General features: G+C 44.8%; 1 protein-coding gene across 1 annotated transcript in view; it reads left to right on the top strand.

Moving 5' to 3' along the window:
- The window catches only part of CELSR3 (cadherin EGF LAG seven-pass G-type receptor 3), a 288,288-nt gene that overhangs the window by 231,337 nt on the left and 32,855 nt on the right, over positions 1 to 24,096 (top strand). The window contains exons 24-31 of the mRNA XM_089684072.1: positions 1,142 to 1,268; positions 3,536 to 3,742; positions 6,250 to 6,424; positions 8,762 to 8,874; positions 8,972 to 9,051; positions 14,722 to 14,848; positions 19,140 to 19,259; positions 22,721 to 22,857. Coding sequence (XP_089540198.1) covers positions 1,142 to 1,268; positions 3,536 to 3,742; positions 6,250 to 6,424; positions 8,762 to 8,874; positions 8,972 to 9,051; positions 14,722 to 14,848; positions 19,140 to 19,259; positions 22,721 to 22,857 — 1,086 coding nt within the window. The remainder of the gene's footprint in view (positions 1 to 1,141; positions 1,269 to 3,535; positions 3,743 to 6,249; positions 6,425 to 8,761; positions 8,875 to 8,971; positions 9,052 to 14,721; positions 14,849 to 19,139; positions 19,260 to 22,720; positions 22,858 to 24,096) is intronic.

The raw sequence follows: 24,096 nt of genomic DNA on the forward strand, positions 1-24,096 counted from the left end.
CCAGGACCCTGCATTCACTATATCCGGTCTCCCCGGATCCTGCATTCACTATATCTGGTCTCCCCGGACCCTGCATTCACTATATCTGGTCTCCCCGGACCCTGCATTCACTATATCCGGTCTCCCCGGACCCTGCATTCACTATATCTGGTCTCCCCCGGACCCTGCATTCACTATATCTGGTCTTCCTGGACCCTGCATTCACTATATCCGCTCTCCCCGGACCCTGCATTCACTATATCCGGTCTCCCCGGACCCTGCATTCACTATATCTGGTCTCCCCGGACCCTGCATTCACTATATCCACTCTCCCTGGACCCTGCATTCACTATATCTGGTCTCCCCGGACCCTACATTCACTATATCTGCTCTCCCCGGACCCTGCATTCACTATATCTGCTCTCCCCGGACCCTGCATTCACTATATCTGCTCTCCCCGGACCCTACATTCACTATATCTGCTCTCCCACAGTACACAGAACATGGAAATTAAATTATTTTAGTAAATATAAACTGCTAAATACCTTCTCTCATCAGCGGTATATGGCAGTCTTGTGACTTCTATCAGTGTCCAGCCCACCACTAGCTAAAGCTTGTAGGAGGAGTTTTCTTTCTGCTCTAGGAGGATGCAAAACTCCTGACCTCTATCTGGACAGTGCTGATTGGCCCTGTTCTGATCACATGCACTCTTCCAAGAAAAAAAAAAAAACTTTCTCGCAATACCCACCAAACTGAGCATGTGCAGAATTACTACAGTTCAGTCTGAGATAAGAGGTGGTCTCCTGGAAAAGGGGAGGAACAGAGAAGACAGGAGCAAACGACCTTTTTACACAATGCAGAGGATTAACCCCTTAGGTTCCACAGTGAGTATAACCAGCATGCTTTACTGCATCTACAGACTGATTGTACTGTTGTGGGTTTAGTAACACTTTAAGCCAAAGCCTGCTTGCTATGCTTCCCAAACCACTTTAGATCACTTTTTGTGGGTATTTGGACGGTACGGCCTGTGAATCAATGACTGCTCATTAAACCTAACTTACGTTTACTGTGAAGGCCGTGCAGCACAACTGACTCTGGAAACACAAATTGCTGATTTCTTTTAGAACTTCTCATCATCCTACTACTATGACTTTGTTTTCAGACTGGACCCTTCAGGGAGCTGGGCAGTGAAGGACTGCGAGATGGTCTTCCGGAACACCACACACGTACGGTGCCAGTGCTCTCGGTTCGGAAGTTTTGGTGTCCTTATGGATGGATCACACCGAGAGGTAAATTCTAAACAGAAATCCCTTATGGCGTCTAAAGCACCCCATAGATTATCCTACCATGGAGGTAGGAAGAAAAGAAAATCAATTGATTCCCCCATCAACACAGTCAGTGTTGATGAAGGAATCCCTCCCGCAGCGCTTTTGTGTTTTGCCAACAGGGGGGCTTCCCTATCGGCAGAACACAATGATTACTGCTAGCAGCTATAGCCACTAGCGGTAATCGAATGTAAAAAAAAAAACCCAGCAGGCTGATTGTACCCAAGTCCATCAGCTAATCAACTTGCCCATACAACCTGCCCATGCAGGGATCGAATCTCGTCCGGTCCCTGCTGAACCAGCTGAATTATGATCCATGTATGGCTGGCTAAAGGGACAGCAGAGAGTTTTTGATTTCCCTTTCTTGCATCTCAGCTACTTTGGTCTCCAGGGCTGAAGCAGGTGAGAGCCTACAGCTAGTGATTGATCAGCTTTAGCCTAGTCTCAGCTGGTTTTAATGACTAAGGGTGGCCATATATTATAGATTTATACAAAATTGCTCGATTCCCCCCATCAACACTGACTGTTGATAGGGGAATCCCTCCCGCGGAGCAGTGTTGGGCTATGTTTGAGTCGAACATCGGCCAATCGTATGTTCGGTGAACACACGAACAGTAAGGGCGTTCGGTGGGCTATTTGCCCGCCGCAGCCCACAATGCACTGCTTCCTGACAGTGCATTGTGATTGGCCAAAGCAATGCACTTGCAATACTTTGGCCAAGCACAGCGCACAACGACGAGTATTTAAGAACTGTCATCTCGGTGCAGCTGTCGGACAGCGGGAGCCAGCGTCGGGAACAGAGCAATTTTTGGGGGGTTTTTTGGGTCGGCGGTGGCGACGGGCATTGTGATCGACGTTGGATCTACTTTGGGGGAAATGTTTTTGATTTTTGATTTTAATAAAGGACTTGTCAAAGACTGTCTACTGTCATTTTTTACACTAGTTACACTGAAGTTAGAAGGTGATTGGCTACCATGCACACCTGCACCAGATTCTGAGTGCTCCAGTTTTAGGAAATCTCCCCCACTGTGAAATGAATTGTTGCATCAGGTTGCAATAGACCTGAAAATATACAATATATCGTGGGGGCAGTGACATCATCCACACAGGTAACCTCGAACAGCAGCCAACACAAGAACCTATTCAGGGTCGACTTCTACGGTGATGAGGGAATGTGGCTAGGTAGGTATACCTCGCTGGGGAAGGTGGGGGGCTATTGGGAAGGTGTAAATGCTGACTGCCTGTAAAATATTTGCTGTAAAGTTTTTGTCTGACCCCCCAGCCCCCCCCCCCCAGCAAGGTATTTTTTTCCTTTTTATTATCAAAGAAAAACTGGCCCAAAATAGTAAAAATCAATCTTTTTTTTTTATTTAGCTGTGTGTTTCTTGTTATTACCATAACCAACCACCAAAGAACAACCCAAAATAAATTCTCCAGCTCTTGACGATCGCAGCGATACCACATATGTGTGTGTTATTTGTTGTTTGTACCCGTAGTACAGCCCAGAAACAATAGTGCGCAATTTGTTTTTGTCTTTTTTTTTTACCTAAAACACACTGACATTGACACTGATACCAATTTTTTTTTTTAATCCTGACCTTTGACCCTGACCTTTTGACCTTGACCCAAACACTAACCCTGGCACTGAACTAGATCAAACCTTGATCTAGGTATTTTTTCTTTTATTTTTTTTTATATATATATATTTATCTTTTCTTTTTGTTCTTTTTTGTTTTTTTACAAACATTTGTTTTCCCTCTATGCCAGGAGTTAGAGAGATACAATGTATCTCTATCCTCCATTCATAGAGAGAGGAAAAAACAAGGGGGGGCGGGCTTTACAGTGACTGATCACTGTGATAGCCAATCAGAGGCTATCACAGAGATCATGTGACTCGGAATCGAGAGTCCCAGGTCCCGATCATTAGAATGGGACCCGGTGCTCTCAGTGACACCGCAGTCTTTGAGCTGGGAGCGCGCAGTGCGGCGCGCTCCCAGCACAAAGACAGGTACGCAAATATGCGGCCCCACGGAAAAATGCCCAGTTCTGTGAGGCCGCATATTTGTGTGACGTCGGCCTCAAGGGGTTACCTTCTGGTATAAATACAAAGAAGAAAGCCGAGTCTTTGTAAAGCAGCTATGGTTTGTTTACTTTTCTTGGCTGTATAGGCGGAGGTTCCCTTTAAGCAGTACAGTACTGTTCTAATACATATATATTGTTCTTCCATGCAGCAGCTGGAGGGAGATCTGGAAACTTTGGCCATTGTCACATACACATGCCTGACCATCTCGCTGGTGGCTCTCCTGACAACATTTGCAATCCTGACATCTCTAAAGGGGCTGAAAACCAACACCCGAGGGATCCATTCCAACATCGCCATGGCGCTTTTCTTCTCCGAACTGATCTTTCTTCTGGGCATCAACAGCACAGAAAGTGAGGTGAGAGATGACAATTTTTTTCAGCAAGGGGGTAAAGAATTCACATCGACCCTTGCACTTCAGACGAGGTCCACTTTTAATGTGGGCTTTTTTTTTTTTTACTTTTTTTATCTCATTTTTCACCTGGTGTTTCGGCCAGTAACACACCTCCTGTAGTAGAGCGCCCCCACTCTGCATGAAGGAGCATAGGGGGCACCATAAGACAGCGGCATTGTTGGTCTGGGGAGGAAGGAGAGTGTTAAATGTACTAGCAGATTTAGATACACTAACAAATGGAAGCCAAACTCCAGCTAACACTTTATAAGCAGTTACAGCAAACAGTTTTTTTCCTTTGAGATAAAGGTTTAAAGTGTTACTAAACCCACAACAGTACAATCAGTCTGTAGATGCAGTAAAGCATGCTTGTTATACTCACTGTGGAACCTAAGGGGTTAATCCTCTGCATTGTGTAAAAAGGCTGTTTGATCCTGTCTTCTCTGATCCTCCCCATCTTTCAGTGTCCCCCTCTTATCTCCTGATAAGACATATTGTGTACATGCTCAGTTTGGTGTGTATTGCTAGATAGGTTTTTTATTTTATTTTTGGGAGACTGCATGTGATCAGCACAGGGCCAATTAGCACAGTCCAGACAGAGGTCAGGGATTCTGCATCCTCCTGGAGCAGAATAAAAACTCCTCTTCAAGCTTTAACCAGTGCTCTGCTGGACACTGATAGAAGTCAAAAGGCTGCTCTAACTGCTGATGAGAAAAGGTATTTAGCAGTTTATATTTACTAAAATAATTGCACCTCCATGTTATGTGTACTGTGGGAGACCAGATATAGTGAATGCAGGGTCCTGGGAGACAGGATATAGTGAATGCAGGGTCTGGGGAGAGCGGATATAGTGAATGCAGGGTCCGGGGAGATCAGATATAGTGAATGCGGGGTCCGGGGAGACCAGATATAGTGAATGCAGGGTCTGGGGAGAGCGGATATAGTGAATGCAGGGTCCGGGGAGATCAGATATAGTGAATGCAGGGTCCGGGGAGACTGGATATAGTGAATGCAGGGTCCGGGGAGACTGGATATAGTGAATGCAGGGTCCGGGGAGACCAGATATAGTGAATGCAGGGTCCGGGGAGACCGGATATAGTGAATGCAGGGTCCGGGGAGACCGGATATAGTGAATGCAGGGTCCAGAGAGAGTGGATATAGTGAATGCAGGGTCTGGGGAGAGCAGATATAGTGAATGCAGGGTCCGGGGAGACCAGATATAGTAAATGCAGGGTCCGGGGAGAGCGGATATAGTGAATGCAGGTTCCGGGGAGAGTGGATATAGTGAATGCAGGATCCGGGGAGAGCGGATATAGTGAATGCAGGGTCTGGGGAGACCGGATATAGTGAATGCAGGGTCCGGGGAGATCAGATATAGTGAATGCAGGGTCCTGGGAGACCGGATATAGTGAATGCAGGGTCCAGGGAGACTGGATATAGTGAATGCAGGGTCTGGGGAGATCAGATATAGTGAATGCAGGGTCCTTGGAGACAGGATATAGTGAATGCAGGGTCCTTGGAGACCGGATATAGTGAATGCGGGACCCTGGGAGAGCGGATATAGTGAATGCAGGGTCCGGGGAGAGCAGATATAGTGAATGCAGGGTCCGGGGAGAGCAGATATAGTGAATGCAGGGTCCGGGGAGAGCAGATATAGTGAATGCAGGGTCCGGGGAGAGCAGATATAGTGAATGCAGGGTCCGGGGAGAGCGGATATAGTGAATGCAGGGTCCGGGGAGAGCGGATATAGTGAATGCAGGGTCCGGGGAGAGCAGATATAGTGAATGCAGGGTCCGGGGAGAGCAGATATAGTGAATGCAGGGTCTGGGGAGAGCAGATGTAGTGAATGCAGGGTCCGGGGAGACCAGATATAGTGAATGCAGGGTCCGGGGAGAGCAGATATAGTGAATGCAGTGTCCGGGGAGAGCAGATATAGTGAATGCAGGGTCTGGGGTTTAGTAACACTTTAATTATACAGTACAGCACACAGACCGGGTATTTATAGATCCTGGTTTATAGTCTAGTACCTTTTAGATGATTGGACATTGGCGTTTCTCCACTGTCTCATCTGTAAAGTCTTCAACAGATCTACCAACAGTTCTGTAATGCAAAACCTTTCCCGAACAGAAACAAATCTAATTCATCGTACAGGATGACCCTCACATTACATGTTTTTGGTAAATCTATAACATAATATACAGATATTTTTCAATCGGAATGTAATGTGTATGGCCAGATTTAAATTTAAAGTGGCCAGTGCCTCTCACGAGATTTTGGTTGTGATTGTGGATCTCAGATATCTGTAACCTCTAGTGTCAGTGTTTTTAGTCTGGGGATATTGTATGGGGATCCAAAATCTTAAAACCAGGACTGTGAAGGACCAAAGGCTGCTATAAAGTTAAAACAGTGAAGTCAGAGTAAGCCGTATCTAATACAAAATGAGCCGTGTTAGTAATATTCTCTTCCATCCTCAGTTTCTCTGCACCGTCATCGCCATCCTGCTGCATTATTTTTTCCTGTCCACCTTTGCCTGGCTGTTTGTGGACGAGCTTCACATCTACCGCATGCAGACCGAAGTAAGGAACGTAAACTTCGGTGCCATGAGATTTTACCACGCCATTGGTTGGGGTGTCCCCGCCATAATCACAGGTAAGCTGCACGTATTTGGGGACTGTAAAAAGTATCTAAAGCCATACCTCTGCTATGGGTGGATTTTGGTGGGCTAATTTGCACCCCAATATTTATTTTAATGTCATTAGTAGTTGCCAATCAGTTGCGGTCAACACACTGTTGCTGTTCCAGAGTGGAGATGAGCTTGGGCATCTTCCAAACTCAATTCTAACCCAAACCACTGCTCTTTTTGTACCCCAATGAGCTGCATTTAGAGTCATTTGTTACCCTGCAGCTCCCTAGGGAGTCGGGCTGATCCTGCTGGGAAATTCAGTGAGCTTGTAGCTTCCAGTGCTGTCACCTCCCACCTATACTCCTACCTAATTAAATATTAAAACCTTTTTGTGATAGAATTACATAAACATAACAATATTCAAATTACATAATAATATCATAAATACTCAAAAGAAAAACAAAAAAAGTCCAATAAAAAAGTGTCTCAATAAAAAAACAATAATGTCCAAAAAAAGTCCCAAATTTTCAAACTTTATCATCCAGTAGGAAGAAATCCCATTTCATCCCGTGGTACCTCAAAAAAATATAAAATGAATAATCTAGTGCATTACCTTTGTAAACAATATATAATCACTCAGTGCAAAAAAACACAAAAATTGTGCAAAAACTATATATATATATATATATATATATATATATATATATCTCTCGTGCATATATGGATTAACTGTGACCACTCCGTGAACACTGCAACACTGTGTATCCACCAACACCAATAGTATTACATACTATTACCCTCTGTATCAATATAATCAGCATCCAATCAGAGATCTTCTATTTCCTCTCCAAAGAAATTTTTCCAAGGTCCTCAAAAGACAAGAAGGGTCTCAAGGCTCATGTTCAAGGTATAGGTATAGCTTCCAGTGCTGTCACCTCCCACCTATACTCCTACCTATATTACTATGTGTTACAAGCATTTATAGAATGCAAGCGTACAGTCCAAACGCACACGTTCCTGCGTTAAAAATGGGTGTGTGTGTAAGTGGGTGCTGCTGCGACCATTGGCTGGAACTGGACAGAATCAGCAAGGGAGAATGTCACCAGCACACCGAGGATCACCAATATGGGTCCAAAAGTTTTAATGAACGATCACATAGTTACAGCAAAGCAACGTTTTAGAATCTCGCAGGTCCCCTTCGTCAGGTCACATGCCTGATGAAGGGGTCCCGCGAGACTCCAAAAGTTTTAATGAACGATCACATAGTTACAGCAAGGCAACGTTTCAGAATCTCGCAGGTCCCCTTCGTCAGGTCACATGCCTGACGAAGGGGTCCTACGAGACTCCAAAAGTTTTAATGAACGATCACATACTTACAGTAAGGAAACGTTTCGGAATCTCGCAGGTCCCCTTCGTCAGGTCACATGCTGATGAAGGGGTCCCGCGAGACTCCAAAAGTTTTAATGAACGATCACATAGTTACAGCAAGCCAACGTTTTGAAATCTCACAGGTCTCGTTCATCAGGTCACATGCCTGATGAAGGGGTCCCGTGAGACTCCAAATGGTTTAATGAACGATCACATAGTTACAGCAAGGCAACGTTTCGGAATCTCGCAGGTCCCCTTCATCAGGTCACATGCCTGATGAAGGGGTCCCATGAGACGCCAAAATTTTTAATGAACGATCACATAGATACAGCAAAGCAACGTTTCGGAATCTCACAGGTCTCGTTCATCAGGTCACATGCCTGATGAAGGGGTCCCGCGAGACTCCAAAAGTTTTAATGAACGATCACATAGTTACAGCAAGGCAACGTTTCAGAATCTCGCAGGTCCCCTTCATCAGGTCACATGCCTGATGAAGGGGTCCTGCGAGAGTCCGAAACGTTGCCTTGTTGTAATTATGTGATCGTTCATTAAAATTTTTGGACCCATTTTGGTGATCCTCGGTGTGCTGGTGACCTTCTCCCTTACAAGTATTTATAGAGTGCCAAAAATGTATTATTAAAGGATAAGTTCACCTTTGGGAACATGTTACATGTTCCACCCGTTTTTAGGGTGGAACATGTAACATGTTCACATAGCCGCAGCCACCACCCTCGGGAAATTGGCAGCGCTATATAAGTACCTGTAATAAATTAAATAAATGTAAAAAATCCTGGAAGCTGATAGTTTTCAATGCAGAGCTTCACCAGATTTTGCACTCTCCAGTTTTAGTAAATCAACCCCATTGCGTATTTATTGTTATCATTCAACTGGTCCTTTTCTCAAATATTTATATCCAAAAGAAGACTTACCAGAAGTCTGCCAGTAACTTTTCACTTAAATATTTAATAAATCCATTTATTGGTTGTTCCTTGCAGGCTTGGCGGTGGGACTGGACCCGGAAGGTTATGGAAATCCAGACTTCTGTTGGATCTCGATTCATGATAAACTTGTGTGGAGTTTTGCTGGACCCATCGCTATAGTGATTGTGGTGAATATTAGCGCAACACATGATCAAAAAAGAAAAAAAATAGTTTTCCCCAGCTGAGACTTTGTACTAATACACCTCTCTGTTTTGTTTTCTTTAGCTGAATGGTGCCATGTTTCTTATGGTTGCCAAACTCACCTGCTCACCCGGACAGAAGGAGGCCAAGAAGACATCTGTCCTGTAAGTCCTTGTTTCAGTCTGTTTTCATTGGCTGTCCTATTTTTCGACTGGGCATAGCAACCATTCAGATGCTTGTATTTTGTAACCTCTGCAAAAAATCAGCAGGGTTCTGATTGGTCAGTTGTGCTTCTGAAGAACAGTAGGGCCAAAACCTCTGCATGTTACCCAATGCAACCAACCAGGTTCTTGTATAAATCACCACTGGAAAGATGGCCACTGTGGTGTGGTTGGTTCAGACTGAAAAAAGAAGATCTGTATTTTTCCCAAAGAGAATCTGTCATTTTGTCCATTCAGGTTCTGTCTTACGTAGTCTTCCCTCCCACTGATACCTTATATGCACTCCCTTGCCACTCCGTTCGTCTGCCAGAGCCCTAAGAAAGAAGTATGAAATGTCGGCAACAAATGCAAGCGAAAAATTATTTTTTATTATTCACAGGGAGTAAAATATTCCATAGAACAACCAATGCTAATGCGTTTCAGTCAACAGTCAAGAAAAGACCTTACTCATTGCCACTGGCTATGAGTAAGGTCTTTTCATGACTGAAACGCGTTAGCATTGGTTGTTCTATGGAATATTTTACTCCTTGCAAATATTAACACGTTCCCACCTGGCCTATAGCAGATTGACGGCCGGGCGGGACACTCGCCATTGTGACTGGGCGTCATATGATGTCCTGTCAAAACGATCGGCGCAATCTGTCACTGGCCTGTTGCTAGTGTCATGTCACCGCTGTGACCAATCACAGCAGATCACATGTCGATTGTATACAATGGATGGCTTCCTGTCATGCCATCCATTGTATACAATTACGTTGTTAGCTGTGACTGGTCAAGGCAGTCATATGATACAGACAGGGCCAATCACAGCCCTTCTGTATCATGTGATCAGTTTTGCCCAATCACAGCTAATCACAACAAAAGACTCATTCAGTACCGATTGCAAATATCAATGAAACACATCGGTGTTAGCAATTATAATGTGTTAAAAAAAAAAAAAGAATCCTGATCACTTACCCAGAGTAGTTCAATGTTACTATGGTAACATTGTATTGCTTTGGTCACAGTGTGCTGAAAAATAAAATGGTAAAAAAAAAAAATTAAACATTTGAAAAAAAACAAATTCAGTTATTATTATTTTCACCAAAGAAATGTAGCAGAATACATTTTGACCTAAATTTATAAAGAAATTTTATTTATTTGCAAAATTTTATAACCCGAAACGAGGAAAAGTGCGTTTTTTTTCAAAACTTTCAGGTGTTTTTTGTTTTATTTAGCAAAAAATAAAAAACTCAGTGGTGATTAAATACCGACCAAAAGAAAGCTCTATTTGTGTGAAAAAAATTCACATGGCTACAGTGTTGTATGACCGCGCAATTGTCATTCAAACTGCGACAGCGCTGAAAACTGAAAATTGGCCTGGGCAGGAAGGGGGTATAAGTGCCCGGTAGGCAAGTGGTTAAAGAAGAATTTTCACCTTCGCCTTGTTGCTGACGTTTCGTACTTTGTATGTCCATACATGAGCAGATGGAGACTGCTGGTCTGGCACGGTGATATCTGAGCTTTAGCCTGAGAGTTGTGTGACCAGGTTGTAGCACCTTACCTTTGCTTAGCCCTAAGAAATACCCGGCGCTTGAAGGTTCGGAGGAACATTTTTCACAAAATGCAGTGCTGGGACCTGAAAGGTCAACACTGTCACATGGGGGAGGAGAGCACGTCAATGTCACTGTATACGCTCCGTGACGGAATTTATACAGGGATTAGACCCATGGCTCCAACGAACTGACGAACCAAAGTATTGTAAGTAGGTGAGCTTTCAAGAGAACCCATCATGTTCCCCTCAATGGGCAAAGTGACATAACTTTTAACCTCTTCACGCCGGCGCCTCCCAGCCCTTTAAGGGGTTTCAGATCCCGGGAGGCGGGGTGGGGTTTTAGAGTCACGTGACCGCCGTGATTCGCTGTCCCGACGGTCACATGATCGGAAAAGGTCCTGATCGCAAGGGGAGATCGGGACCTTTCAGTGAGACACTGACATATGTGCTGGGAGGGCTCTCTCAGCACATACGTGTTTTCAAATGGTACACAAATATGCGGCCACTCGGCGTCAAGGCCCAGCCGCCAAGAGGCTGCATATTTCCGTACTGTTGGCCTCAATGGGTTAAATTAGTTAGCTAAGGATATCTATCTTACTACCCATAACGACCAATCAAGACTTCTTATGCATCCAGTGCTCTTTAAAGCATTTCATTGGTTGACATGAGCAGAATCACCAATTTGGCAACTTTGATATTTTACATGTCTCTTTTAGAGCCCTTTCACACTTTGCAACTTCAGAATCCTGCGATTTTCATCACTTTACAGTGCGTGACTTTGGATGAACAGTGCGACTTGACGTGACTTTGGATGAACAGTGCGACTTGGCGTGACTTTGCATGAACAGTGTGACTTGGCGTGACTTTGGATGAACAGTACGACTTGACGTGACTTTGCATGAACAGTGCGACTTGACGTGACTGTGGATGAGTGAGACTTTATCTTTGGCCAAGGATAATTGTTTCTATTTTAAATGTCTCTTTTAGAGCCCTTTCACACTTTGCAACTTCAGAATCCTGCGATTTTCATCACTTTACAGTGCGACTTGACGTGACTTTGGATGAACAGTGTGACTTGACATGACTTTGGATGAACAGTGCGACTTGACGTGACTTGGATGAACAGTGCGACTTGACGTGACTTGGATGAACAGTGCGACTTGATGTGACTGTGGATGAGTGAGACTTTATCTTGCGTGACTTTGGAAGAACAGTGCGACTTGACGTGACTTTGGATGAACAGTGCGACTTGACGTGACTTTGGATGAACAGTGTGACTTGACGTGACTTTGGATGAACAGTGTGACTTGAAGTGACTGTGGATGAGTGAGACTTTATCTTGCGTGGCTTTGGATGAACAGTGCGACTTGACATGACTTTGGATCAACAGTGCGACTTGATGTGACTTTGGATGAACAGTGCGACTTGACGTGACTTTGGATGAACAGTGTGACTTGAAGTGACTGTGGATGAGTGAGACTTTATCTTGCGTGGCTTTGGATGAACAGTGCGACTTGACATGACTTTGGATCAACAGTGCGACTTGATGTGACTTTGTTTCAACAGTGCGACTTGACATGACTTTGGATCAACAGTGCGACTTGAAGTGACTGTGGATGAGTGAGACTTTATCTTTGGCCAAGGATAATTGTTTCTACTGTACAAACTTGCACACAAGTCGCACGTACAACATTCAAGTGCAACTTTCATGCGAATTTGGAGGGTTTACATTGATGTCTATGGCCCTCAAGTCGCATGAAAGTTGGACCCAAGCAATGCAGGAACTACTTTGAAGTCGCTGTGACTTGAAGTCACACAGATATGAATGGTACTCATTGGGAAACATGGAGGGGGCAACTTGTCATGCGACTTTGGACCCCAAGTGTGAATGGGCTCTTATGTACATACTGAGCATGCATGTTCTACATTGGAGTATCTGTGTGCACCTTAGTGGAGCTGTGTGTCTGAACAAGAGATATTATACCTGTGCATTTCCCAGAGCCAGGATTGTATAGGCAGTCGGTGTAAGTTGTTTCAGGAATGATTCATATTATTATATAAAGAATACTGTATGCTTCTATTGGTAGATGGGACCCCACCCATGATATTATTTCTGTTTGTGTTTAAGGGGGTCCCTCCTTCAGAGGACTTTATTATTTTGTTTGTATGGCCAATCTGTACCTTTAAAGCAGACTTTCCAGATAATTGGCTAGGTTCACTTATTTACGCTGCCCACCCCCATCCCTAAAACATATACAGGTATTTGTATAACATTCTCACATTTCCCAGACTTTTGTAGTGAGGGGGGGGGGGACATAATTTTGCTGCCGATAAGATTCCTGGAAATGCTGAGTAGCCCAATTATTATTATTATTATACAGTATTTATAAAGCGCCAATAGTTCGCTCAGCGCTGTACATTACAAAGGGGGACAGAACATGTGACAGAACAATACCAATACAATGCAAAACATGAGGGGATCGAGGGCCCTGCTCTTTGGAGCTTACAATCTAGGAGGGAGGGGATGGTGGCACAGGAGGAGATAGCTGTGGGGGATGGGGTGGTAGGAAGAGAGGAGGAGGTCGGCAAGTTAGCAGGGAGTGGGGTAGGCTTCCCTGAAGAGATGGGTTTTCAGGGTGCGCCTAAAGAAGAGGAGAGTAGGTGATAATCTGATGGGTTGGGGCAGGGAGTTCCAGAGGATGGGTGACACCCTGGAGAAGTCCTGGAGGCGGGCATGGGAGGAGGAGTCCAGGGAACTAGAGAGAAGGAGGTCTTGTGAGGAGCGGAGAGTGCGTGTTTGGTGGTACTTGGATATTAGGTCAGTGATGTAGTTCGGGGCAGTATGGTGGACGGCTTTGTACATCAGGGTTAGGATTTTGAATTTGATCCGTTGCGCAATCGGAAGCCAGTGGAGGGATTGGCAGAGGGGGGTGGCGGAGACGGAGCGGTTGGAAAGGTGAATGAGTCTGGCAGCCGTATTCAGGATGGACTGAAGCGGGGATAGCCAGCGGCGAGGCAGGCCAGTGAGGAGGGAGTTGCAGTAGTCGAGTCGTGATTTGATGAGGGAGTGGATGAGCTGTTTAGTGGTTTCTGGGGTTAGGAACGTGCGGATTTTGGCGATGTTGCGGAGGTGGAGTCTGCATGAGTTTGTTAAAGATTGGACTTGGGGCTGGAAGGATAGGTTGGAGTCCAGAATGACACCAAGTACTCTGGCCTGCGGGGCGGGTTTGATGGTGGCGTTGTTGGATGTGATAAAGAAGTATATGTACAACATTGCAGGATCAACTTCTCACAAGATTTGGGCTACTCACCATTTTCTGAACAGTGCCCAGAAGGAGGATGATGTCACACTTGCCTATGCGCAACAGGAAGGGAAGTATATTATTCAATGGATCAACTTCAGTACCACCAGCTTGCCCAGTGGCTAATCAGATCTCATCCGGGCCCCGCTGAGCTTCAGTCTATCTATGGATGGCTTTAGAAGTGAATTGTGCAGCTAGCAAGAGACAGCTGAGAGAAATGGCACTCAGTGCTTTGGATTAGGGAAAATACACACTATAGAAGGATATTGCTTTGTTCATTTTTCATTTCAGAGGATTACAACCACTTTAAAGCATTACACCTTGGCCAAGGACCACCCCAGGTCCCCCAGCTTATTATTAGATATTGAGGTATTCCTTCTACAGTCTGTAGCTGTAAAATTGGTGTCATCCGTCTTCCAATGCTTTGTTAATCAGAACTGAATGGACCAAAATAGAAATCCATTTGCAGATACAATAGCTCCTGTATTTCATATCTGTGTATTTAGCTGGAGCTCAGCTTTCATATAAAGACAGATTTCAGTTAATTGTACTAGAGACTAATAATAGCTAAATTGCTCGATGTTTGTAGTTTTTCTAAATTTCTGCTTTAAAGTTATCTGAAAGTGGAACACCCCTTTAAGTAGCCTCGTGTACCCTGCATGCTACAGAATGTATTCCCTGTTGGTGGAAATACAGAAGATATGTAGCAATGTTCTCTTTTCCCAGTGTAATCTGTATGTCTGTGCTCTCTGCACCCTTCTTCCTGTCTCCCTGTAGCATGACTTTGCGAAGTTCCTTCATTCTCCTCCTGTTAATCAGCACTACCTGGCTTTTCGGTCTGCTGGCTGTTAATAACAGCATTCTGGCCTTTCACTACCTCTATGTTCTCCTCTGCAGCCTGCAGGTAAAATCACTTCATATTTCTGAAGGCAAAAATGTTCATTCATGTTACTTCATCCTATATTGTGACTTTTGCAGCTTGAATCACCCACTGGATTACAAGTCAAGAAATTCAGCAGTGCGGTTTTCCTGCCATTACAAAAAGGGACACTGCAGGTGGGCGGAGTTGGGAACCCAATGGCAGATGTCTAATTGCCAAACTGCTTAAGGCTAGGTTCACACCTATAACATGTATATTATATAGGGCACGCTTGTTGGAGCCCAACCTCTGTAGCTGTAGGATAAAGGTGCCAGATGGATATCAGGGATGGATGGATGGATGGGAGCAGTAACACTGAGGCAGCTCTTCTAAGAGTGGAAGCAAGGCTCTAATGCAGTAACAAGAAAAAGAGAGGAAGGCGCCTCTAAGTGCAGTATTGGCAATTTATTTAGTAAACGGATACATTTTAGTAAATGGATAAATTGCACTTACGAGATAAATAGTTAAAAAGAGTCATCGTGTGGTTATGAGATCCAGGTGGGACATTCAGCCGTCCAGCAGCAAACTCTGTCTATAGGATCAGGAAGTAGAGTCCAGGATGTGGACTGGGGACATCCAGCCGTCCAGCAGCAAACTCTGTCTATAGGATCGGGAAGTAGAGTCCAGGATGTGGACTGGGGACATCCAGCCGTCCAGCAGCAAACTCTGTCTATAGGATCAGGAAGTAGAGTCCAGGATGTGGACTGGGGACATCCAGCCGTCCAGCAGCAAACTCTGTCTATAGGATCGGGAAGTAGAGTCCAGGATGTGGACTGGGGACATTCAGCCGTCCAGCAGCAAACTCTGTCTATAGGATCAGGAAGTAGAGTCCAGGATGTGGACTGGGGACATCCAGCCGTCCAGCAGCAAACTCTGTCTATAGGATCAGGAAGTAGAGTCCAGGATGTGGACTGGGGACATCCAGCCGTCCAGCAGCAAACTCTGTCTATAGGATCGGGAAGTAGAGTCCAGGATGTGGACTGAGGACATCCAGCCGTCCAGCAGCAAACTCTGTCTATAGGATCGGGAAGTAGAGTCCAGGGTGTGGACTGGGGACATCCAGCCGTCCAGCAGCAAACTCTGTCTATAGGATCGGGAAGTAGAGTCCAGGATGTGCCTGTGCATCAAAATGAGGCTTGGAGAGTAGAGTTGGATGTAGGAGGTGAAGGGGGCGGTAATGCATTTCGGAGCATGCTCAATAGGCTCCATCTTCAGACCCCTATAGACAGTTTGCTGCTGGACGGCTGGATGTCCCACCTGGATCTTATTACATCACACAATGAGTCTTTTTAACTATTTATCTTGTAAGTGCAATTTATCCATTGTTTACTAAATAAATTGTCAATACTGTACTTAGAGGCTCTCTCTTTTTCTAGGTTCACACCTATGCAGGTGGCGTTTGAGACGCTTCTACATTGCGTTTTCGATGCATTTTGCAGGGTTTTTGTTTTTAATTTTTTACATTTTTCTTGCTGCCAGACAGATTTAAAATGCAAAACGCATCAAAAACGCAATACATGCTTTTCTGCAGCGTTTCCATTGAAGTGTATAAAAACAAAAATGCAACTTTTTGCATTCAAAAAAGTCCCTGACCCTTTTCAAAAAAACGCACTGGGTGAAAACGCTTAGGTGTGAACATGTCCCATTGGAAATTATTATTCTTATACAGGATTTATGGCGCCAACAGTTTGCTCAGCGCTTTACAATATAACGGGAGACAATACAGCAACAATACAGTTCAATACAAGAGGGATAGGAGGGCCCTGATCCTGGGAGCTTACAATCTAAGAGATCATGTTAAATGGACCATACTGCGTTTCTGCAAAACGCTGCAGAAAACGCTTCGGTGTGAACCTGGGGTAAGGAGGTAGTGGGTGATTCATGCTACAAATTACATATTAGTTTTGAGTGTACTGACCCATTTAAGTACGGGCATATTTCTGAAATTTAAAGTGTAACCATCACTCAGGTTGTTCTGGGCAAAAATACAACCTATGAATTCACTAGGTAATATCTCTGTGATATCACTGATACTTAGTGAATTGAAAGGATGATTATTGGCTATCAGGTTTGCTAACAAAATGGTAGCCTTGTATGTTTAGGGGTGGTAGACACTCGTTAACAATCATGTGTCATCATGTAATTGTTTTTTTCAATAAATATCACTTCTCTGCTTTTGGAAATGTCATGTCTAAAGTTTGCACAGACACTCGAAGCCCAACGGGACAATTGCATATCATCTTTTATTATTTGTATATCTTTTTTTACCTATTTAGTTCCTCTTTAATAAGCTAGAAGTAATGTTTTTGATGTTACGGCAAATCTGAATTTTTTTGCTGCTGCCCTTCCCGGAATAGGAATGGTCTCAGCGGTTTGTTTTCCCAGCGGGCAAGCTGTTTCTCGAAACAGGTGCAAGCTGTATTTTGGCAAGTATGTTCTTGTTGCAGTAGTTATTAGTTACCAAGAGGTAACCTGCACCTGCTTTAATAAAGCTTGTGTCCAGCCAACACTGGTTTTTAAATGTAGATAAAATTTAAGAAACATTTTTTATTTACACAGAGTTTTCACAGCTGCTAGAGAGCTTTGGCAGGTGAGAAGGCGCAATAAAGAGCTTGAAACAGCCTCTCTGCACAGAATAATGTTACATACGATAGTAAGAGTAATGACATTGTTGGGACGAGGTTCTTTAGCACACATTGCGAAAAGGTCATAGTGCGCCCCACTCCCTCCCCCCCCAAAGAGCTGGGAATTGCTTTAGCAGCATACATTGCAAGTCCTGCCCTTTTGCACCCCATGCCCCCCCCCCCCCCACTCTGCTGAAGCACTTAAGATGGATGGATGCCTCTCCTGGCTACTCCTCGGCCCAACCCTGGGCATTGGTCACTTTAAGTGGAACAAAAAAAGTGTTTATGTCTTCTTGAGACTAATACAAAAATATCAACATGTCACTCTGAGGGGTCAATTTACTAAAACTAGAGAGTGTAAAATCGGGTGCAGCTCTGCATAGCAACCAATCAGCTTCCAGGTTAATGGAGTTTCCATGAAAACAAAAAAAAAATAAAAGTCAGCAGCTACAAAAACTGTAGCTGCTGACTTTTTAAAAAACGGACATTTACCTGTCACTTTATCCCACGGTGTCCTCCTCGCTGCCCGTTTCACTGGCCATCCTGTGTTCCCAGCATTGGCATCTTCAGTGTGGGCACCCGGCGGTGACAGCTTGCGGCTTCACAGGCGGGTGCTCACTGCGCATGCGCGAGAAGCGCTGCGATTTGTGAATGGCCCGTAGTCTTCACGTGTCCCAGAAGACTACGGGGAGGACAACTTCCACTTCCAATCGCCTAGGTGATCGCAGTGGAAGTGGGAGCGGGTACCTGTCAAATTTGCGTACCTGCTCCCCAAAGGTACCAATCCTTAATGGGGTACAAAGATTTAAAGATTTATAATCTTCTGGGACCTGTCACATGTCCCAGAAGACTATGGGACGGGGGGGGACAACTTCCACTTCTGTTCGCCTAGGCCAGGGGTAGGCAACCTGCGGCTCTGTAGCTGTTGTGGAACTACATTTCCCATGAGGAAATGTCCCATGCGTACCTGTCCCCCCCCCGCTCCCCAAAGGTGCCAATCCTTAATGGGGAGTGGGGTACAAAGACTTAAAGATTTATAGTCTTCTGGGACCTGTAACATGTCCCAGAAGACAACGGGAAAGGAGGGGGGGGGGGCAACTTCCACTTCTGTTCACCAGGGGTAGGCAACTTGTGGCTCTCTAGCTGTTGTGGAACTACATTTCCCATGAGGCAACATTACAAAACTGACAGTTACAACTATGACCTGCAGAGGCATGATTGAACTTTTAGCAGCTGCAACAGCTGGAGAGCCGCAGGTTGCCTACCCCTAGCCTTGGCGATCTCAGCGGAAGTGGGAGCTGGTACCTGTCAATTTTGGGTACCCGCTCCCCAAAGGTGCCAATCCTTAACAGGGAGCAGGGGACCAGTCCTTAAAGCGGAACTTCCCCTTTTGGGTGGAGCTCCGCTTTAATTGAACAAGCTGCAGTTAGAAGCTGATTGGCTACCATGCACAGCTGCACCAGATTTTTCACTCTCCAGTTTTAGTAAATCCTCCTCTGAGTGTCTGCCTTCCCTACCTGCCAGGAAATACCTTCTGCTATACAATGTAGATTGCAGGTAAGAAAAGCTTCTATCAATCTTACTGAACATTCTGTTTACAGCTGAGGACTTGTGTTGTTTTTTTACGTGTTGTCCCGTCACTTTTCCAACAGGGTTTGGCTGTGCTGGTTATCTTCTGTGTCCTCAATGAGGAATTCCAGGAAGTGTGGAAGATCGTATGTTTTGGCAAGAAAGGGCAGGGAGAAGAAGCAGCAAGACAAGCTCCGATGGGGGTAATGCTTTCATACCTGAAACGATATTATGGGAATACTGTGCACACTGACCAAGCTGCCACCGACAACCCTCGGTCATGGCTTCTGATCAGGGGTCAGCAGGATTGGCCCCCAATTATGTGACTACTGTGTGAGTTAATGGTAATATTCCCATCACACACATTCCTGGATCAGGCTCAGAACGTAGCAGGAGCTGCAGCAACATCCATCGGGAGGCAGGTAACATCACAGGTCAAGGTACATATATGCCAGCACCAGGGGCGGACTGACCATTCAAGCACTGGGGCACTGCCCGAGGGCCCGGGGTCAGTAGGGGGCCCCATGAAATGCTCCTGGTACCTTTGTTATAGGCTTTTTTGAGTTTGGGCAAGGACACAGGGGCCCCATGATCCCCTATTGCCCGGGGGGCCCCATAAGTTGTCAATCCGCCCCTGGCCAGCACACCACAGATCATCAAATGTCATCCGAGAAGTTTTGCATTGAAGAATGATCACATCACAAAGAGAAAGGTGCAACGTTTCGGAGCTACGCAGGACCCCTTTGTCAGGCATGTGATCATGTGTGATGAGTTAATCGCAGCGGTCACATGATAGAGAAGCAGATCCACCTCCTGGGAATTAAAGCCCACTTAAAGGGACCCCAGGAGGTGACAGTAAGAGGTTAACCAGCGCAACAATGCTATTTATATAACTTATAATATTTTATATTGACACTAAGGGCTCATGTACACTGCAGCTGATAAACTCACGTTTAGGAGCTGTTCTGCGTTTTTTTTTCAGCAGCCCCTGAACTCTCCCTAATGTTTTCCTATGTGTCCATGTACAAATCGTCGTGTACAGTCATTTACAGGCAGTTGAGTTTACAGTCGTTTTTTTGAATGCAGAAAACTTGTGTTCAGCAGTTGATTTTTATCAGCATTTCAAATGCAAAACGCTTGTAAACGCGGCAAATCGCGTTTATAAGTGTTTCGTTTGAATGTTTTTTTAACTCTTCCAGTTCCCGATGCTGTCCAGAGCCTTTTTTCATCATGAAAAATGCATGCAAAGTGTTTTCAAGGTACTGAGATGGACAAAACACTGAACACAGGATGTTCCTACCAAGCTTGTCAAACATTGTAATGACCAATTCACACCTCATACCTCTCCCACCCTTGGAAACAAAAGATATGTTAATGACCATTCACACCTCAAATTCCTCATGAGGACCCCCTGCCAGGTGGCCTTAATGACTCCTCCACCAGACACCTTTCCCACCCTTGGAAACAAAAGAAATGTTAATGAGCAACTCACACCTAAGCTAATCTCAACACATACTGCTGTCTCTGCTTCTACTCTCTGTATTTCTCTGAAACAGTCTGAAATAGTTAACAATTTACCACTTTTCAGTGCATTCTGGGCATTTGGGAGGTTCTCCTGTGCTTCTCTTTAAAAATTGCTTCTAAACGCAGACGTGCATAAATGCGGTATGCAAACGCGGCTAAACAGACGTTTTTTAACCTACGTTTTCCAGTCAGTTTCCATCGTTCAGTTTAGCTTCATTTGCATACCGCGTTTATGAGCGTTTTTTAAAGATAACCTCAGGAGACCTTCCCAAATGCCCAGAATGCACTGAAAAATAGTAAACAATTAACTATTTCAGACATTTTGAGAGGAATAGAGAGAGCAGAAGCAGAGAGAGCAGTATGTGTGGAGGTGACCTGTCTTTTCTGGTTGTATTCACTATGGATCCCATCATGAGCATAATGCGGCGCTTTCTACCATTTTTCCTTCACGCAAAACCTGGAACTGACTGCGCTGGTGTATCGGGTCCATTTGAATACTTCGAAAACGCTTTGCATGCATTTCTGATGATGAAAAAAGGCTCCGGACAGCATCTGGATATGGAACAGTTAAAAAAACGCTTCTAAACGCAAATGCTTTTAAACGCGGTTAGCTGCGTTTACAAGCGTTTGGCGTTTGAAGTGCTGATAAAATCTACTCCTGAACACAAGTTTGGTGCAAAAAAATGACTGTAAACTCAACTGTCATCACAGAGGACAAGGGGGCGCTCTTTACGTCTGGAGGAAAAGAAATTTAATCTCCAAACACGGAAAGGTTTCTTCACAGTGAGAGCTGAGAAAATGTGGAATAGACTACCTCAAGAGTTGGTTGTGGCCAGCTCAGTGGATTGCTGTAGGAAAGTCCTGGATTCTTTCCTGGATACACAGAATATAAAATTCAAATCCCAACCACAGCACCACCTGCCTGGAGTTTGCATGATCTCCCTGTGCCTGCGTGGGTTTCCTCCAGGTACTCCGGTTTCCTCCCACACTTCAAAGACATGCTGGTAGGTGAATTGGCTCCTGTCTAAATTGTCCCTAGTATGTGTGTGTATGAATGTGAGTTAGGGACCTTAGATTGTACACCCCTTGAGGGTTGGGGACCTTAGATTGTACGCCCCTTGAGGGTTAGAAACCTTAGATTGTACGCCCCTTGAGGGTTAGGGACCTTAGATTGTACGCCCCTTGAGGGTTAGGGACCTTAGATTGTACACCCCTTGAGGGTTGGGGACCTTAGATTGTACGCCCCTTGAGGGTTAGGGACCTTAGATTGTATGCCCCTTGAGGGTTAGGGACCTTAGATTGTATGCCCCTTGAGGGTTAGGGACCTTAGATTGTACGCCCCTTGAGGGTTAGGGACCTTAGATTGTACGCCCCTTGAGGGTTAGGGACCTTAGATTGTACGCCCCTTGAGGGTTAGGGACCTTAGATTGTACTCCCCTTGAGGGTTAGGGACCTTATATTGTACGCCCCTTGAGGGTTAGGGACCTTAGATTGTACGCCCCTTGAGGGTTAGGGACCTTAGATTGTACGCCCCTTGAGGGTTAGGGACCTTAGATTGTACGCCCCTTGAGGGTTAGGGACCTTAGATTGTACACTCCTTGGGGGTTAGGGACCTTAGATTGTACGCCCCTTGAGGGTTAGGGACTGATGTGAATGTACAATATATATGTAAAGTGCTGTGTAAATTGATGGCGCTATACAAGTACCTGAAATAAATAAGTTGATCCAGGGAATATCCGATTGCCTCTCGGGGGATCAGGAAGGAATTTTTTCCCTGCAGGACAAATTGGATCGTGCTTTGCTGGGTTTTTTTTTGCCTTCCTCTGGATCAACTGTGGGTGTAGGATTATAACTTTTTTTTTTTTTTCTATGGTTGAACTGGATGGACTTTTGTCTTTTTTCAGCCAGACTAACTATGTAACTATGTAAACGACATACTGTACACGGACACATAGGAAAACATTAGGGAGAGTTCAGGGCCTGCTGAAAATAACGCAGAACAGTTCCTGAACGTCATTTTATCAGCTGCAGTGTAACTGAGCCCTAACAATATCAGCTGATGCAGAAACAGATCACGTAGGTGAAGTTCACCGTCCCCGAGACTAATTGTAGTAAAAACTTTCTTCTATGTTATTTCTAGGGTCCAAATGCCTACAATAATACTGCATTGTTTGAGGAGAGCGGTTTAATCCGGATCACTTTAGGAGCTTCCACCGTGTCTTCTGTCAGCAGCGTCCGCACCGCGCGCACCCATTCCAGCCACAGGCCGTATCTAAGGTGAGTTGCATGCAAGGTGCCGCCATGTTTTCTCAGCCAGCAGAACATGCAAGGATTGATCATCAGTCTTTTTTAGCAGAGTTACCTGGTGAAAATAAAGACTTTTTTTTTTTTTTGCTTTGGTTTGGCAATGCAAAAGGTTTAGAACCCCTGTCAACTTTTTATTCTGCATAGACCGTGTCCTGCTAGACATCTACACTGACAGCTACATGTACACTGACAGCTCTGATTGCGCTTCTTTCCTCACTGCATCCTTTATACTACAGCAGCAGATTACCTTCATTCATGGGCAGCACAGTGGCTAAATGGTTAGCACTTCCGCCTGGCAGTACTAGGGGTCATTGGTTCGACTCCCAACCATGGCACCACCTGCCTGGAGTTTTCATGTTCTTCCTGTGCCTGTGCGGGTTTCCTCCTGGTACTCCGGTTTCCTCCAACACTCCAAAGATATGCTGGTAGGTTAATTGGCTCCTGTCTAAATTGTCCCTAGTATGTGTATGTATGAATGTGAGTTAGGGACCTTAGATTGTACGCCCCTTGAGGGTTAGGGACCTTAGATTGTACGCCCCTTGAGGGTTAGGGACCTTAGATTGTACTCCCCTTGAGGGTTAGGGACTGATGTGATGTACAATATATATGTAAAGCACTGCGTAAATTGATGGCGCTATATAAGTACCTGAAATAAATCTTAAAACTGAAGTTTAATGACTGATGTGAATGTTAAATACAGTATATATGTAAAAGCGCTGCGTAAATTGACGGCGCTATATAAGTTGCCGCATTTTTCAGCGTTAGAGCGTTTTTACAGCTAAAAAAACTCCTCTAGAAACACACTAGTTTTGTTTTTTTCCAGCCAAAAAACATTGATTACAGCCCATGTGTGTATATGGACACATACAGTCAGGTCCCTAAATATTGGGACATCGACACAATTCTAACATTTTTGGCTCTATACACCACCACAATGGATTTGAAATGAAACAAACAAGATGTGCTTTAACTGCAGACTGTCAGCTTTAATTTGAGGGTATTTACATCCAAATCAGGTGAACGGTGTAGGAATTACAACAGTTTGCATATGTGCCTCCCACTTGTTAAGGGACCAAAAGTAATGGGACAATTGGCTTCTCAGCTGTTCCATGGCCAGGTGTGTGTTATTCCCTCATTATCCCAATTACAATGAGCAGATAAAAGGTCCAGAGTTCATTTCAAGTGTGCTATTTGCATTTGGAATCTGTT

Source organism: Staurois parvus, unplaced genomic scaffold, assembly GCF_062004578.1.
Source record: "Staurois parvus isolate SC_StPar_1 unplaced genomic scaffold, SC_StPar_1.0 ptg000335l, whole genome shotgun sequence".
Taxonomy (NCBI): Eukaryota; Metazoa; Chordata; class Amphibia; order Anura; family Ranidae; genus Staurois; species Staurois parvus.